Source organism: Scyliorhinus canicula, chromosome 17 (genome assembly GCF_902713615.1).
Source record: "Scyliorhinus canicula chromosome 17, sScyCan1.1, whole genome shotgun sequence".
Classification (NCBI taxonomy): domain Eukaryota; kingdom Metazoa; phylum Chordata; class Chondrichthyes; order Carcharhiniformes; family Scyliorhinidae; genus Scyliorhinus; species Scyliorhinus canicula.
Genome location: NC_052162.1, coordinates 75,773,850 through 75,789,004, shown reverse-complemented (window position 1 = coordinate 75,789,004; position 15,155 = coordinate 75,773,850). Strand labels below are relative to the sequence as shown.

Here is a 15,155-nt window from a genome sequence, read left to right as displayed (position 1 = left end):
GATCGTATATGGTCCATTGAAGGATACCCAAAACACTGTTTTGCAAAATGCCCAACACGGCCGTACCTGGAACAGACATTTTCAAAGGCTGGGCATTACCGTGTGCCATGTTGAGTGCCACACTTTTTGGCACAAGATGGCGGCTCCTGTCGGACGCTTAAAATGACCGCACGCTCTGAGATCATATTTCTTCGTGACGTGTGTCACAGCACTAATGGCGCTGGTATCTTCCTCTGAGTTGGCGCCAAACTTTTTCGAACAGAGTGTGCTGATTTGCTGTGCAGCTACCTCGCTCGCCCGGCAAATCTTTATTGCCAGTAAAATACTACAGAAATCATGTCCTATTTCACAGAACTCAGGTGAAACTAAGTCTATAAGTATGAGACCATAACTAGAGAATTATGCACAGTTTTGTCTCCATACCAAGGGAACGAAACTTGCCCTCAAGTGGGTGCAAAAAAGATTCATCGGTGACTTCTGGAATCAGAAGGTGATGAGAAGAGATCGAGTAGAATGGGCCGATATTCTTTGGAGTCTAGAGGAATGAAAGGTGCTTTCCTTGAAATAAATCTTACTCCAGGAGAATTTGGCATGCTAGATGCTGAAAGGCCGTCTCCCCCTCTCTGGACAATCAAGAACCAGGGGTCCTAGTTGCAAGACAAGTTGCTGGCCATTTTGGGCTTAGTTGAGGATACATTTCTTTACTAAACGGATTGTGAATTTTCAGAATTCTCTATCCCAGGGGGACTATGGTTGCTCAGTCAATGAATATATTAAAAAAGATCAATGGATTTTTGGACTATCAGTGAATCAAAGGATATGGGGGATTGGGTAAAATACTGGAATTCAATTTGTACATCAGCCATGATATTATTAAACAAAACATCTGCTCCTGATCCTATTTCTTATGTTTCTATGCTCTTTCTAAGGAAGGACAAAACCCAAGTCCTTTGATCAGATACCATTATAAAAACCATTCAGGACTACCACAGAATTGTTACAGCACAGGAGGCCTTTCGGCCCATTCCGTCTGCACCTGCTCTCCAAAGGAGTATTATGACGCATGCCGCTCTCTTGCCTTTTCCCTATACCCTTACACATAATCATCCAACACCCTTCAATGCCTCGATTGAACCTGCCTCCACCACATTTCCAGACAGTGCATTCCAAAATCAAAAAGGTTCTTATCATGTCACATCAGCTACTTTTGCAAATCACTTCAAATCTGTGCCCTCTTGTTCTCAATCCTTTTGCAAGTGGGAACAGTTCCCCCCTGTCTCCTCCAAACAGCCCCTCATTAATTTGAACACCACTATCAAACCTACTTTATCCTTCTCCTCTCCAAAGAGAAGTCCAAATATAGTCATCCTATTATATGAAGGATATCGTTAAACTAGAAAGAGTACAGAAGAGATTTACAAGGATGCTACCAGGACTTGATGGTCTGAGTTACAAGGAGCGGCTGGATAGGCTGGGACTTTTTTCCTTGGAGCGTAGGAAGTTTAGGGGTGATCTTATAGAGTTCTATAAAATAATGAGGAGCATAGATAAGGTAGATAGTCGACATCTTTTCCTAAAGGTAGAGGAGTCTAGAACTACAGGGCACAGATTTAAGGTGAGAGGAAAAAGATACAAAAGAGACCAGAGGGGAAATTTCTTCACACGGAGGGTGGTGAGCATCTGGAACGGGCTACCAGAGGCAGTGGTAGCGGCGGGTACAATGTTGTCCTTCAAAGAGCAGGTAGACAGTTACGTGGGCAGGATGGGTATGGAGGGATATGGGCCAAATGCAGGCAAGTGGGACTAGCTTAGTGATAGAAACTAGGCAGCATGGACCAACTGGGCCTGTTTCCATGCTATAACCATCTATGACTCTTTCCAGTTGTTCATAACGGAAATTTCTCATCCCTGGAGATATTCATGTAAACGTCTTCCACATTCTCTCCAATGCATTCCATCCTTCCTGTAGTGTGGCACCCAGAACAGTATTCTAGCTGAGGTCTAACTAGTGTCTTATATAAGTTCAACATAACCTCCTTGCTCTATTACTCTATTCCCCTATTAACAAAGCTCAAGATGCTGTATGCTTTATTAACTGCTCTCTGCACTGGTCCTGCCACTTTCAATAATCTATGCACATATCCACTGTTATGGGCCAGGATTTAGGGAACCCCAAAGCGTATCATGGAGTTCACCTGACCCACAACTTTTAATAGATTGTGGTATGGGGAGCACACGGCCCACTCTACCGGTGTGGTACAGCAGAAATGGAAAAGTATTTTTTAAAGCAAAACAATACTTATTCTATGAACTTAAGTTAACCTTTTTAAAACATACAGTAAACATCTTAGCAACCATTAATTCAAATACAACCCCCAAAGAATACAACGCAAAGTAATCCTTAATAACTGCCCAAACAACATCCAGAAAACCAAAGAAACACCTTTAAACAGAAGCACATTAGGTTTACTTCACTACTGAGAACATTTGTAATTCTGAATTCACCAAATGATCAAGAGATTGTCTTTTCATGGCAGAGAGATCAACAGTATACCAGCACTGTCCTGCTTCAGCTCCAACACTGACACGAAACTAATACACACCCTGCAGCAAACAACCTAAAACAAAAGTAAAAAGCTGACAGACAGCCCAGCTCCACCCACACTCTGATATCACTGCAGTAATATGAGCAGCCAAACATTTCTTAAAGCGACATTCTCATGACAACACCCAATCCCTCTGCTTCTGCCCCCCCCCCCTTAAGAATTGTACCCTTTAGGGGCTGGTTTAGCACACTGGGCTAAATAGCTGGCTTTTAAAGCAGACCAAGGCAGGCCAGCAGCACGGTTCAATTCCCGTATCAGCCTCCCCGAACAGGTGCCGGAATGTAGCAACTAGGGGCTTTTCACAGTAACTTCATTGAAGCCTACTTGTGACAATAAGCGATTTTCATTTTTCATTTCATTTCCTTTATTTTATATTGTCTCTCCATGTTCTTCCAAGCAAAATGCATTACCTCACACTTCTCCACATTGAATGGCATCTGCCACCTATCTGCCCACTTCACCAACTTGTTTGTGTCCTGTTGAAGTTCGATACTGTCCTCCTCACAGCTCATAATGCCTCCAAGTTTTGTATCATCTGCAAACTTTGAAACTGTCCCCTGCACACCAAGATCGAAAAAATTAATATATATCAGAAAAAGCAATGGTCCCAATACTAAATCCTGGGGAAAACCACTCCAAACCTTCCTCCAGCCCAAAAAATATTCCTATTACTCAGCCAATTCTGTAACCAATCTTGATTATAGCTGAGACTTATAATTACTGTGTTACCTAGATGTTCAAACAAACTTACAGCACTCCTGAGACAATGTTGAAAGGAGCAACAATATGAGTATCATCATACTCCAGTTTGCATGGCAAAACTTGAATGCTGCTTTGATTTTCAATTTTGCTTCATCCTTTAATGGGATGAGAGTATCACCAGCAAACCCACATTTGTTGTCCATCCCTAATTGCCCTTGAACTGAATGGTTTATTGGGGCAGTGAAGAGACATTTCTGTGGGTCTGGAGTCACATATAAGGCAGATCAGGTAAAGAAAGCCAATTTCTTTCCCTGAAGGACATTTGTGAACCAGATGGTTTTTGTAACTATATATAATAACTTCATCATTGCCATTAATGAGACCAGCTTTCTATTCACACTTATTAATCAAATTTAAATTCTACCAGCTGCCATGGTGGGATTTCAGCCAAGGTATCCAGAATTCGGAGCCTCTGGATTACTGATCCACTGACATTACTATTGCACCACCATCTCACAAATAGTTGAAAGTTATGGTCAACTTATAAAAATTTTAAGTACTTTTGGGAGCATGTTTGTTTATTTAAATCAAGTTAGTGTCCCATGCGAGACGATTGCTATGTGATTTGCATCAAGATAAATCTGGCAATTTGGATTCAATTCAAAGCCACTTGAAATCAGAAAGATTTAATTTTTCAAGCTTCCAGTTAGCTATTGCACACAAATGCTTGGCAGCATGGTAGCATTGTGGACAGCACAATCGCTTCACAGCTCCAGGGTCCCAGGTTCGATTCCGGCTTGGGTCACTGTCTGTGCGGAGTCTGCACATCCTCCACGTGTGTGCGTGGGTTTCCTCCGGGTGCTCCGGTTTCCTCCCACAGTCCAAAGATGTGCGGGTTAGGTGGATTGGCCATGATCAATTGCCCTTAGTGTCCAAAATTGCCCTTAGTGTTGGGTGGGGTTACTGAGTTATGGGGGTAGGGTGGAGGTGTTGACCTTGGGTAGGGGGTAGGGTGCTCTTTCCAAGAGACGGTGCAGACTCGATGGGCTGAATGGCCTCCTTCTGCACTGTAAATTCTATGTAAAAAAAAAAATGATAATGAAAACTTTTAAACATCTTCAGGTTTTGTACACCTTAGCAGCCAAAAAAAATGAGATTTAAGTTGCAATTATTTTTTCAGGAATTAAAAGAACCGCCTGTCAATAACAAAAAGAAAATGGCATCCCAATAAAATACTTGTTCTGATTCCCACAATGAATTTACACTTCTTAACAAAATTATTTTGGAGATCAGTTTTGCAACCACTTGTGAAAGCAGTAGCTTGGGGAGTTACAAAAATCTTGATTGTAGCTTAGACTTATATTCGCTACTGTGGAAAAGGTATAATCATGCATTTATGGCAGTGACTAGGTTAACCAGCTGAATAAATACTATCACTTGTTCTCCACCACCAAATCCTGCTATTACTTCAGGATCATTCTCAAAGATTGTTACAAATTTTAATGGAAGCTCTATCAATACAGATTTAAAGGTACCAACATCTACTCTACACAATTATGTTCCTATTCCCAAATCACAATATTTTCAGATGTACCCATCCACTTCAGCTGCCAATAAGCAAGAGGCCTAGGGCTTCCAGAAGAACAGTTTATTCCTAACCAGCACATCTGCTATTGCCAGAACATTTAGACAACCACTGTGGAAAAATTAAAAGAAAGCAGTTTGCTTCCAAGAGTACTTAAAGAACATGCATTGGAAATAAATATCAGAAAAATCATTAGGTGGGTTGTATACATCTACAAGTTTAAAATAAGCAAATAAATTGCCTTTTAGTTTCTCATACATATATCCAAGGTAGTTCATTACTGGTATATGTTGTAAAATGGATCAGTTAAAATAAGGACTCCAGGAATTACCAGAAGCTTTATTTATTGCATGTATTTTCAGTGAACTCCAATGTAAATTAATTTGGATTGTTTGACCAAATGATGAAATTAAAATGAGGTGAAAGGCAAAAAGATACACACAAAAGAAGTGTTCAGAATGACAGGTGGAAAGTGCAATCCACATGGATAAGTGCTGAAACTAATGTTGTTCCGAAGCTTGCAGAATGAGGATATTAGGAGCAAATAAAATTCAATGCAGAAAAGTGTGGGACATTTCATTTCCGTCAAGGCTCTGTATCTAAATGCACAGAGTGGCATTTGAAACAAAACAGGTGAACAAAGACATGACATAGGAATGACAGAGAATGGGTTGTTTTCGCTAGAGAAGAGAAGATTGAGGGGCAACCTGATCGAGGTTTACAAGCTTATGAGGGACAGGGACAGGGTAGATAGGGAGCAGCTGTTTCCCTTAGTTGAAGTGTCAGTTACAAGGGGACAAAAGTTCAAGGTCAGGGGCAGGAGGTAAGGGAGGGTTTGGAGGAAAAACATTTTTACCCAGAGGGTGGTGATGGTCTTGAATACACTACCTGGTATGGTGGTAGAGGCCGGTTGCCTCACATCCTTTATAAAGTACCTAGGTAAGCACTTGTCACGTCATAACATTCAAGTCAATGGGCCAAGTGTTGGCAAATAGGATTAGGTAGGCAGGTCAGGTGCTTTCTCCGACAAATATAAAAGATTTTCACATGACTTAAATTTAAAGGAAAATTCCGCACAATATGAACAGTTGCAAACAAGATCTGTGAGAAAGTAGAACAGATCATTTTTTAAGGTAATATAGGGACTTGGTGATATCCAGCTCCATCATTTAGCAATTCATGCACATAATATGAGCATTTGCCACTCAAGTGCCATCCAGCACTTGCTCAGATTTTGGTCCCTCTTGAATGACTAAACTGGTGTGAAATTCGCACTGATCGATCATAATGTCATGATATTGTGTTGAGAATGATTGCAGCAAACATAAAGCTGTGCACTTGCCACATAAAAGACGAGAACTGGAAACAATATGGGATCAAGATCAGTGAAGTTAAATACTTTTTCACTGGATTGATTTAGCTAGTTTCTGATCAGATATTCATCTCTTTCATATTTCATCTTGAAATAAGTAGCCTGGAAACTTGGTGTTGAAACTATTAGAGATCAGTGGCATCCAGTGCTGTTCCTAATATAATGAGTACATTACATTGCCTTGAATATATTCAGAATGGTACCTTTGGTGCCGAAGAGACACTGGTCTAGTTGCGGAAGATGCTATTTCTGAACGGATACAAGTAAGCTGGCAAGTGACCCCAATTATATAATCAGACTCAAAAACCAACATAGCTCTAATTCACTGAAAAGTCTCATGTGGACGAGGTGAGACCACATCTGTACAGTTTTAGTCTCCTTACCAAACGAAGTATGTGCGTGCCTTAGAAGTACAAATGTTCACTAGACTGATTTCTGGGAAGTGATGACTGACTTATGAAGGCAGATGGAGTCGACTAGGCATATATTCCCGATAGCTTAGAAGAAGAATAAGAGGTTATCTAATTAAGACATATAAAATTCTTAAAAGACTTGACCAACAAGGTATTTCCTCTGGTTCGGAGTCCAGAACCAAGGTCTGACAGTAGGGGATCAGCATCTAGTCCTTCACTCAAAAGGTTGTAAATCTTTGAAATCCTCTAAAGCCTAATGTCTACTATACCTCTTATGTTTCAGGGACTGGTATGGTCATTCAGATCACTAACTCAAACATCAAAACAACTATAATACTTCAACATACACGAAAGAGAATACCTAACACTCATCTGGGCCGGGATTCTCCCCTACCCGGCGGGGAGGGGGGTCCCGGCGTAGCGGAGTGGCGCCAACCACTCCGGCGTCGGGCCTTCCCAAAGGTGCGGAATTCTCCGCACCTTTGGGGGCTAGGCCCGTGCCGGAGTGGTTGGCGCCACCCCGACTGGCACCAAAACCGGCGCCAACAGCCTTTGACGCCCGCCAGCCGGCATCGGGGCTGGCCGAAAGGCCTTCGCCGGTGCGTCAGCTGCCGCTGACGTCACCACCGGCGCATACGCGGTAGGGGGTTCTCTTCCGCCTCCACCATGGTGGAGGCCGTGGTGGCAGCGGAAGAAAAAGAGTGCCCCCACGGCACAGGTCCGCCCGCCGATTGTTGGGCCCCGATCGCGGGCCTGGCCACCGTGAGGGCACCCTCCGGGGTCCGATCGCCCCGCGTCCCCCCAGGACCTAGGGGGCCCGCTCGCGCCACCAATCCCGCCGCCACCAGAGGTGGTTGAAACCACGGCGGCAGGATTGGCCTCTCGGAGGCGGGACTTTGGCCCATCGCAGACCGGACAATCGCCGCAGGGGGCTCGCCGATCAGCGCAAGGGCATGCCGATCGACGCGGCGCGATTCCCACCCCCGCCAATTCCCGGGTGGCAGAGAATTCCGGCCACGGCGGGGGCGGGATTTTCGCCGGCCCCAGGTGATTCTCCGACCCTGCAGGGGGTCGGAGAATTTCGCCACTGGTCACCAGTTCTATCTCCTATGTTTGTAAGTACAATATTTAATTCTGGATACATGTTCACAATACACCAGTCTCTTGGGGATGGTTAGATGTGATGCAGGATGATGCCAACAATATGGGTTCAGTCTCGACACTGGCTATGGTAGTTTATGGAGGTCTGCCTCCTTGCCTTACCCATACTTGATGGAATGGTGTCCTTCAAAACAACAAACCAATTGTCTCTTCGAGAGATGCCTATGATCCTTCATGGACTATGGCTAATGACCAAAAAAATACCAGTCTCTTATTCTGCATTAGTTTGCTCTTGCATTCTATTTTCCTGCGTTGTTTGTTTCCACTTCTGTTCCATTTCACTGCTCTATTCTGTCTCAAGCACCTCAAGGTGAGGATTTTCACCTCTTTTCACACTGCAAACAATTTTAATTGCTTTTTCAGAACTGGTAAATAATCCAAACTACAGTCACATAGGGTTTGTTTGGTGTACCTTCCCTTCCTTGTACATCATTTATACTCGTTCCAAGACTCCTGGCTTTTCTGATGAATCAACTATGTCTAGGATGGGAAATTAGCCATTCAACCATTAAGCAATCATTCCTCTCACCATATCCTATCTTTTGTATATGCAAAAATACATCAATCTTTAAATTGAATTTTTAAGTTGTAGATGCAAATTGTAATTGCTTTTATAACTATTTAAAATTAAAATTGATAAAATATAACTTAAAATGTATTTTAGCTTTTTCTGAGCCATGTCATTTTTTCGATGGCAATGATTCTTATTTTTCTATCTAAATTTGCTCATCAACAAAGCTTTTAAGCCAGATAGAAAGAACAAGTATAAGTACAATCCAGAGGCCATTCCACAATGTTAGCTGATGTCTATGTCAGGAAGACAATGGAAAATTAGTTCAATACACATGCAGCCCTGATGTTCAAATCTACAATCAGCTGGTAATTACTTCTAGAATGCCCGTCTGTCACAGATTGTAGCAGGCCTTTCTTCAATCTCCAACAAGCTTAGTGCATTGCAATATAGTCAGCATGTTTATTTAAATTTGGTTCTATACCGAAGTTCCACTTACCTAACAGGATTGCTGGTCAAAGAAACTCTCAGCGATTCCAAGCAGTTAAGAAGTTTATCATCAGTAATTCCTGAACGCAACTCATGAACATATTCCTGGGATGACAATGTACTTTCATGCTTGCTGTTCCTCAGGCCTCCCTGTATCAAAAGCAAAAGAAACAGTTACTCACAAAGTACACTGAACCCATACACCCCATGACTCCCGTGATCCATAGATAGAAATTTACAATCTGATTCATAGGAAACATGTTATGAGACAGTAGATTTCAGATACCATGCGCAATAGCATAGGAGTTGTGAAATGTTCCCACAGCTGGTTACAACAATATTCCTACTTTTTGAATGGGATTGGGTGAAATGAAAAGTCACCCAAAGTAAAATCCGAAAAAAAATTGATCTCAAATTGTACAGAATTTCACGTACAGCAAACAGCCCTAATTGCAAACATGAGGATTGAATTTCAGACTTGTAAATGATTTCTCTCGAAGGTGATAAGTTAAACAGAACAAATGATGTTGCGACGGACTCATAAGCAATTTTGGCAGATTGTGGAATGTAACTGCCTTAGTGGAATATTTGCTATAATTTTTTAAATGTAAAATGCTTTAATGCTAGCCAAATGGCTTCCTTCTGTGCCATAAATGACACTATGATCTACATATTTTACCATTTATACACAATTTTGTTGAACGTTTATACTGTACATTATTGGCACTTAAGTGCCACTTCAATTACCTATGTTAAACAATTTCCTCAGAAAGTTCAATTTAGTTAAAAACTACACATTTATAAACAGATACAAATTCGCTCACACTTGATTCGTCCATTAGTTCATGAGCTCAATTTTTAGTTGTTTGGTAGTACAGAACTTGAGAATTGCTGGAAAAAGAGAGATGCCATCAAAGCTTTTTGTCTTGCACTCATCATGCCAGATATAAAAGATAAATTAACAGTAAATGGTACAGCAATTTACACTCCGTAAGAGAGTGCTGATTGGATGGAAAGTTGACTGATTGGTAGAAGCATTAGCATGGAGAATGTAGCAGAGAACAATCATGTCTCTCTCTTTTCAATAAGACTCAATTTGTGACACAGATGCGGATCTTTTAACCCATCGGCTCCATGATGGTTCTCTGCAGAGCATTTTAATCAGTCATAGGAGCATAGGAATTAGGAGCTGAAGTAGGCAATTCAGACTCTCGAGCCTGCTCAGTCATTCAATCAGATCATGCTGATCTCTTCCTGGTCTCAAATCCACCTCTCGACCTGTTCCCCAGATAACTTTAACCCTTTTTTAAAATCAGGAATATATCTATCTCCTTCTTGAAACCATTTCATGACTCAAACTCCACCACACTAAGGGGCAGCGAGTTCCACAAATTCACCACCCTCTGAGTAGTTTCTCCTCATCTCAGTTCCAAAATGTACAACTGTTCAACCTATATCTGTGACCTCTTTTACCACTGTTCAACCTATATCTGTGACCTCTTGTACCTAGATTGCCCCACAAGGGGAAACCATTTGTCTGCATTTAGTTACTCATTTACTTTATCAATCGCTTTTAGTATTTTATATACCTCGATCAGATCCCCTCTCACCCTTCTAAACTCCAGCAAGTATGAACCCAAACTGTTTAATCTGTCCTCAAACATAAATGCTTTCATCCTCGGAATCAATCTGATGGATCTCCTCTGAACTGCCTCCAATGCCACCACATCCTTCCTTAAATAAGGAGGCCAAAACTGGACACAATACTCCCAATGTGGTCTCACCAACACCCTATACAATTGCAAAAACACTTCTTTACTTTTATACTACAGTCCTTTTGCAATAAACGGCAACATTCCATTTGCTTTAATCCCGTACCAGGCTCCCCGAACAGGCGCTGGAATGATCGGCGGGTCATATGGAGTGGCGCGGGGCAGATCGGTGGGACCTTGTTTGTTGGTCCAGGTCCTCCGGCTTAGTCCGCCATTGCGTTCGGCGCTACCGTTGGAGACTGCTGCAGTGTGCATGCATGGACCCGGAACCAGAAGTGCGGGGACCTGTATCCACAGCCAAAGCTGCGTGAAGCTCACTGGGTCCCTGCCAGCCCCTTGCAGGTAGGTGAATTGGTCTTTATTTTTGTTGGGAAAGTCTGACATGAAATGCCAGCGTTTTTACACCATCATGGGGACATAGCCCCATTTTTGGAGAATCCAGCCCAAGATTCATTGTTTTATCATTATCAACATTTGCTGCTACCTCATTAAAATAGGTCATTATGATGTACCAGTTATAATATTCGTACTAGCCCTCCTTAATTAACTCAAGTCCTCTAAGCGCAAGCTGAATTTGTTCCTTGATTATGGTTTCCAAACGCTTCCCCATGACTGTTGTTAAATTGACTACTCTCTAGTTATTCAGAATGAACTCAAGCCCTTTCTTGGAAAAAGACGCTGGGAGATTATCAAGTCATTAAGAGGTTGTAAGAGCTAAAGAAACTTGCAATTGCCAATTTTGAGAAGATGAGAGGATCCAGGTGAATCAGAGCATACAAGACATTAAATGGATTAGAAAAGGTACATTTGTAACAATACTTCAAATTAACCACAACACAAACAGTATATGTTTAGTAGTGAAAGGTACATTTCTGACTGATGTCAGAAGGTTCTTCTTCCAAGAGAAATTATCAAAATATCAAATGGACTTTCTGGTAGGCTAGTGGAGGTACAAATATGTATTCTATAATTGTTCCTCTCTAGATGGGATACGAAGGGTTAAATAATACTACTCATCAAAAATTGTGATAAAGTGCCTTTCATGTGGGACAATCCCCTAAAACAAATTATAAGGAAATAGACAATGGGAACTAACGGACATACAGCAGGACCAGGACAAGGATGGAGACAAGGTGGGGACATGTACTGGCGAAGTCTATTGATGTGATTTTTTTTGTTTTGTTTCATAGGACATGGGCATCACAAGCAAGGTCCATCATTACTTGCCCTTGTGTAGGTGGTGATTAGCTGCAGTTGATTTGATGTGCAGACATCCGCAGTGGTTAAGCAGGGAGTTTCAGGATTTTGATCTAGCAACAGTGAAGCAATGGCAATATAATTCCAAATCAGGATATGTGGCTCAGAGGGGAACTTGCATCAGCTGCGCTTGTTCTTCTAGGTGGTAGAGGTCATGGGTTTGGGAGGTGTTGTCAAAGGATCATCATTGAGTCATGACAGTGCATCTTATACATTGTACACACTGCTACCACTGTATCGGAGGTGGAGGGACCGAATGTTTAAGGTGGATGATGAGGTGCCAATTAAGAAAGCTGCTTTATCCTGGATGATGTAAAGTTTCCTGATATTATTGGAGCTGCACTCATCCAGGCAAGTGGAGAGTATTCAGTACACTTCTGACTAGTGCCTTGTAGATGGACAAGCTTTGGAAAGTCAGGAGGTGATTTGCTCGCTGCAGAATTCCCAACCTCTGACCTACTCCTGTAGCCACAGTTTTCATATGGCTAGTCAAGTCTCTGGCCAATGGTAACCCAGAAGTTGATGGTACAGGATTCAGCTATGATAATGCCATTGAATGGTACAGAGAGAGAGTTCGATTCTCACTTGTTGGAGCTTGTCATTTTCTGACACTTGTGTGCTGTGAATGTTGCTTGCGCTAATCAGCCCAATCTTGTTGCATGAACTGGTTAAGTTGATCAGCAAACATCCTCTCTTTTGACCTTATGATGGAAGGAAGGTCATTGATGAAACAACGGAAGATGGTTGCAGGCCATTACTCTGCGGAACTCTTACAGTGATGTATGTACTGAAATGATTGATCAACAAGAATCACAACCATAGTCGTTTGGTAGTACAGAACTTTTTTTTTTATAAATTTAGATTACCCAATTATTTTTTCCAATTAAGGGGCAATTTAGCGTGGCCAATACACCTACTCTGCACATTTTTGGGTTGTGGGGGCGAAACCCACACTGACACGGGGAGAATGTGCAAACTCCACACGGACAGTGACCCAGAGCTGGGATCGAACCTGGGACCTCGGTGCTAACCCACTGCACCACCGTGCTGCCCAGCTGCACCTCTTGCTGAAATTTTTGAGATACTTTACCCTTTCAGGGTAAACCGAGGTAGATGGAGATGTTTTCAGAGCTCAAAGTGACAGCCTTAGGCTTGTTTGTGCGATATACAGCACAAAATGATTTGATCAGGGTAGCCATTATCCTGAAGGATGTCTTTGATGTGCCTTATTTCAGCATCAACTTTGCGTGGTGAGAAGATGGCTCATGCCACATTTAAAAGGTTTCCGGTAAGGCCAATCTTATACTGTGTGAAACTTTAAGAATCCCCACACGTATATTGGCCAGTGAAGGTCGGCTTGCGGCAGACCGTGCTGGAGAACACCTTAGCAGATTTCTCAACTAGTCCATCAAGGAAAGTGAGTTAATTTGACCGGTTCATTTCGAAGGTGATTTTGAGCACAGGATGGAGCCCATTAAGATATACAAGGAAATTGCAGATTTGCACATAGGAAATTTATCATCCACATAAATTTAAAACAATGCTTGGCAGTTAACTGTTAGTCACCATCAAATGGTACATTCTCCATGACAATGTCTCTGCCAATCAACACTCACTTCTCAGACAGTATAAATGTGTTCTTTACTTGGATTTGTATTCTTGCAATTGTCTTGATGAGTGGAAGGTGAAAAACTTCGACCAAAAATCTTTATTTAGCAATAACCACACCCATCTTCCTTTGTGCTGGATATGACTCCAACCAGCGGAGTGCTTTACCACCCCCCACCCGATTCCCCTTGACATCAGTTTTGCTGGGGCTCGTTGATGCCACACTTGATCAAGTGCTGCTTTAATGCCAAGGGTAATCATTTTCACCTCTGGCGTTCAGCTCTTCTATTTAGACCAAGGCTGTAATGAAGCCAGGACCCGAGTAGTCCTGGTGGAGCTCAAACTAAACATCACTGATTAGATAGTTGCTGTGTAAGTAACGCTTGTACGACACTTTCCATCACTTTGATGACTGACAATAGACTGACGACATGATAATTGGCCAGGTTAGATTTGTCCTGCATTTTTAGTGTAGGATATTCCTGGGCAATTTTCCACATTGTTGGGTAGATGCCACTGATATAAAAGCTGGAACAAAGGTGATTTGAAATAAGGGCAACAAGATTGGAAGTTGATATACTGGGTGCTGGTATTCTCCAAGAGTCCATTCTTATAAACAGCCTAGGCTCAGGGATAAGTAGCAGCATTACAAAGTTTGCAGAAAACTTGCAAAGCATTAAATAGTGATCACCATAATTGTGGGCTTCACTGCGACACAGAAGGCTGATGAAATGGGCAGAACCATGGAAGTTGAAGTTGAATATAGAAAAGTATGAAATGATGCATTGTGGGAGAACTAATACGGAAAGACAGGTGACATGAATAAATTTATAAGCATCGAGATTTTGGGTCCATATACACAAGCCCTTAAATGTGTCACTGCAATTTGCATATGGGTTAGAATTGGGGATAGTTTAAGTCTCCCATTTAAGATGAGGATAATTTTATTTTCTCCTAAAACGTTGTTATTCTGTGGAACTCTCTTCCCCGGAAAACAGTGGAGGCTGGGTCCTTGAATTTATTCAGAAGGTTAAGTTTGATAGATTCTTGATAGAGAAGGGAGTCAAAGATAAGAGTAAGCAGACAGAAGAGTGGAGTTGAGACCACAATCAGTTCAGCCATTATCTGCTCAAATGTTGGATCTGGTTCAAATGTCTGCTCTCAAGTCCTATGTTTCAATGTTGGTTACTTTAAGTATATTAATGGAAGAACAGAATATAAAACCAAAGATCGTGCTAATACTTTATAAATCATTGGTTGGCCCCAGCTGGAGATTAGTGGATGCGTGCATGCTGCACTTAGAAAAATAGAAAGGCAAGACACAGAAAAGGATTATTAGGAAGGAAACGAAAATCGCTTATTGTCACGAGTAGGCTTCAATGAAGTTACTGTGAAAAGCCCCGAGTCGCCACATTCCGGCGCCTGTCCGGGGAGGCTGGTACGGGAATCGAACCGTGCTGCTGGCCTGCCTTGGTCTGCTTTAAAAGCCAGCGATTTAGCCCAGTGTGTTAAATCAGCCCCTGGATGTTACCAGGGAGGAGGGACTTCAGCATAAGGAGACTTGAGAAAAGTTAAGACAGTTCTCCGTGGAACTGAAAAGATTAATAGAGGTTTTCAAGATGATAATTTGATAAGAGTATATGGAGAAAAATTATTCCCTCCAACGAGTGGGTCAACAA

The 15,155-nt window shown here is 42.1% G+C and overlaps 1 protein-coding gene across 4 annotated transcripts in view; it reads right to left on the bottom strand.

Annotated features, from left to right (window-relative positions):
• The window catches only part of diaph2 (diaphanous-related formin 2), an 878,670-nt gene that overhangs the window by 629,856 nt on the left and 233,659 nt on the right, over window positions 1-15,155 (bottom strand). For all 4 annotated transcript variants that reach the window (XM_038775000.1, XM_038775001.1, XM_038775002.1 and 1 more), the window contains one exon: window positions 8,850-8,989. In XM_038775000.1, coding sequence (XP_038630928.1) covers window positions 8,850-8,989 — 140 coding nt within the window. The remainder of the gene's footprint in view (window positions 1-8,849; window positions 8,990-15,155) is intronic.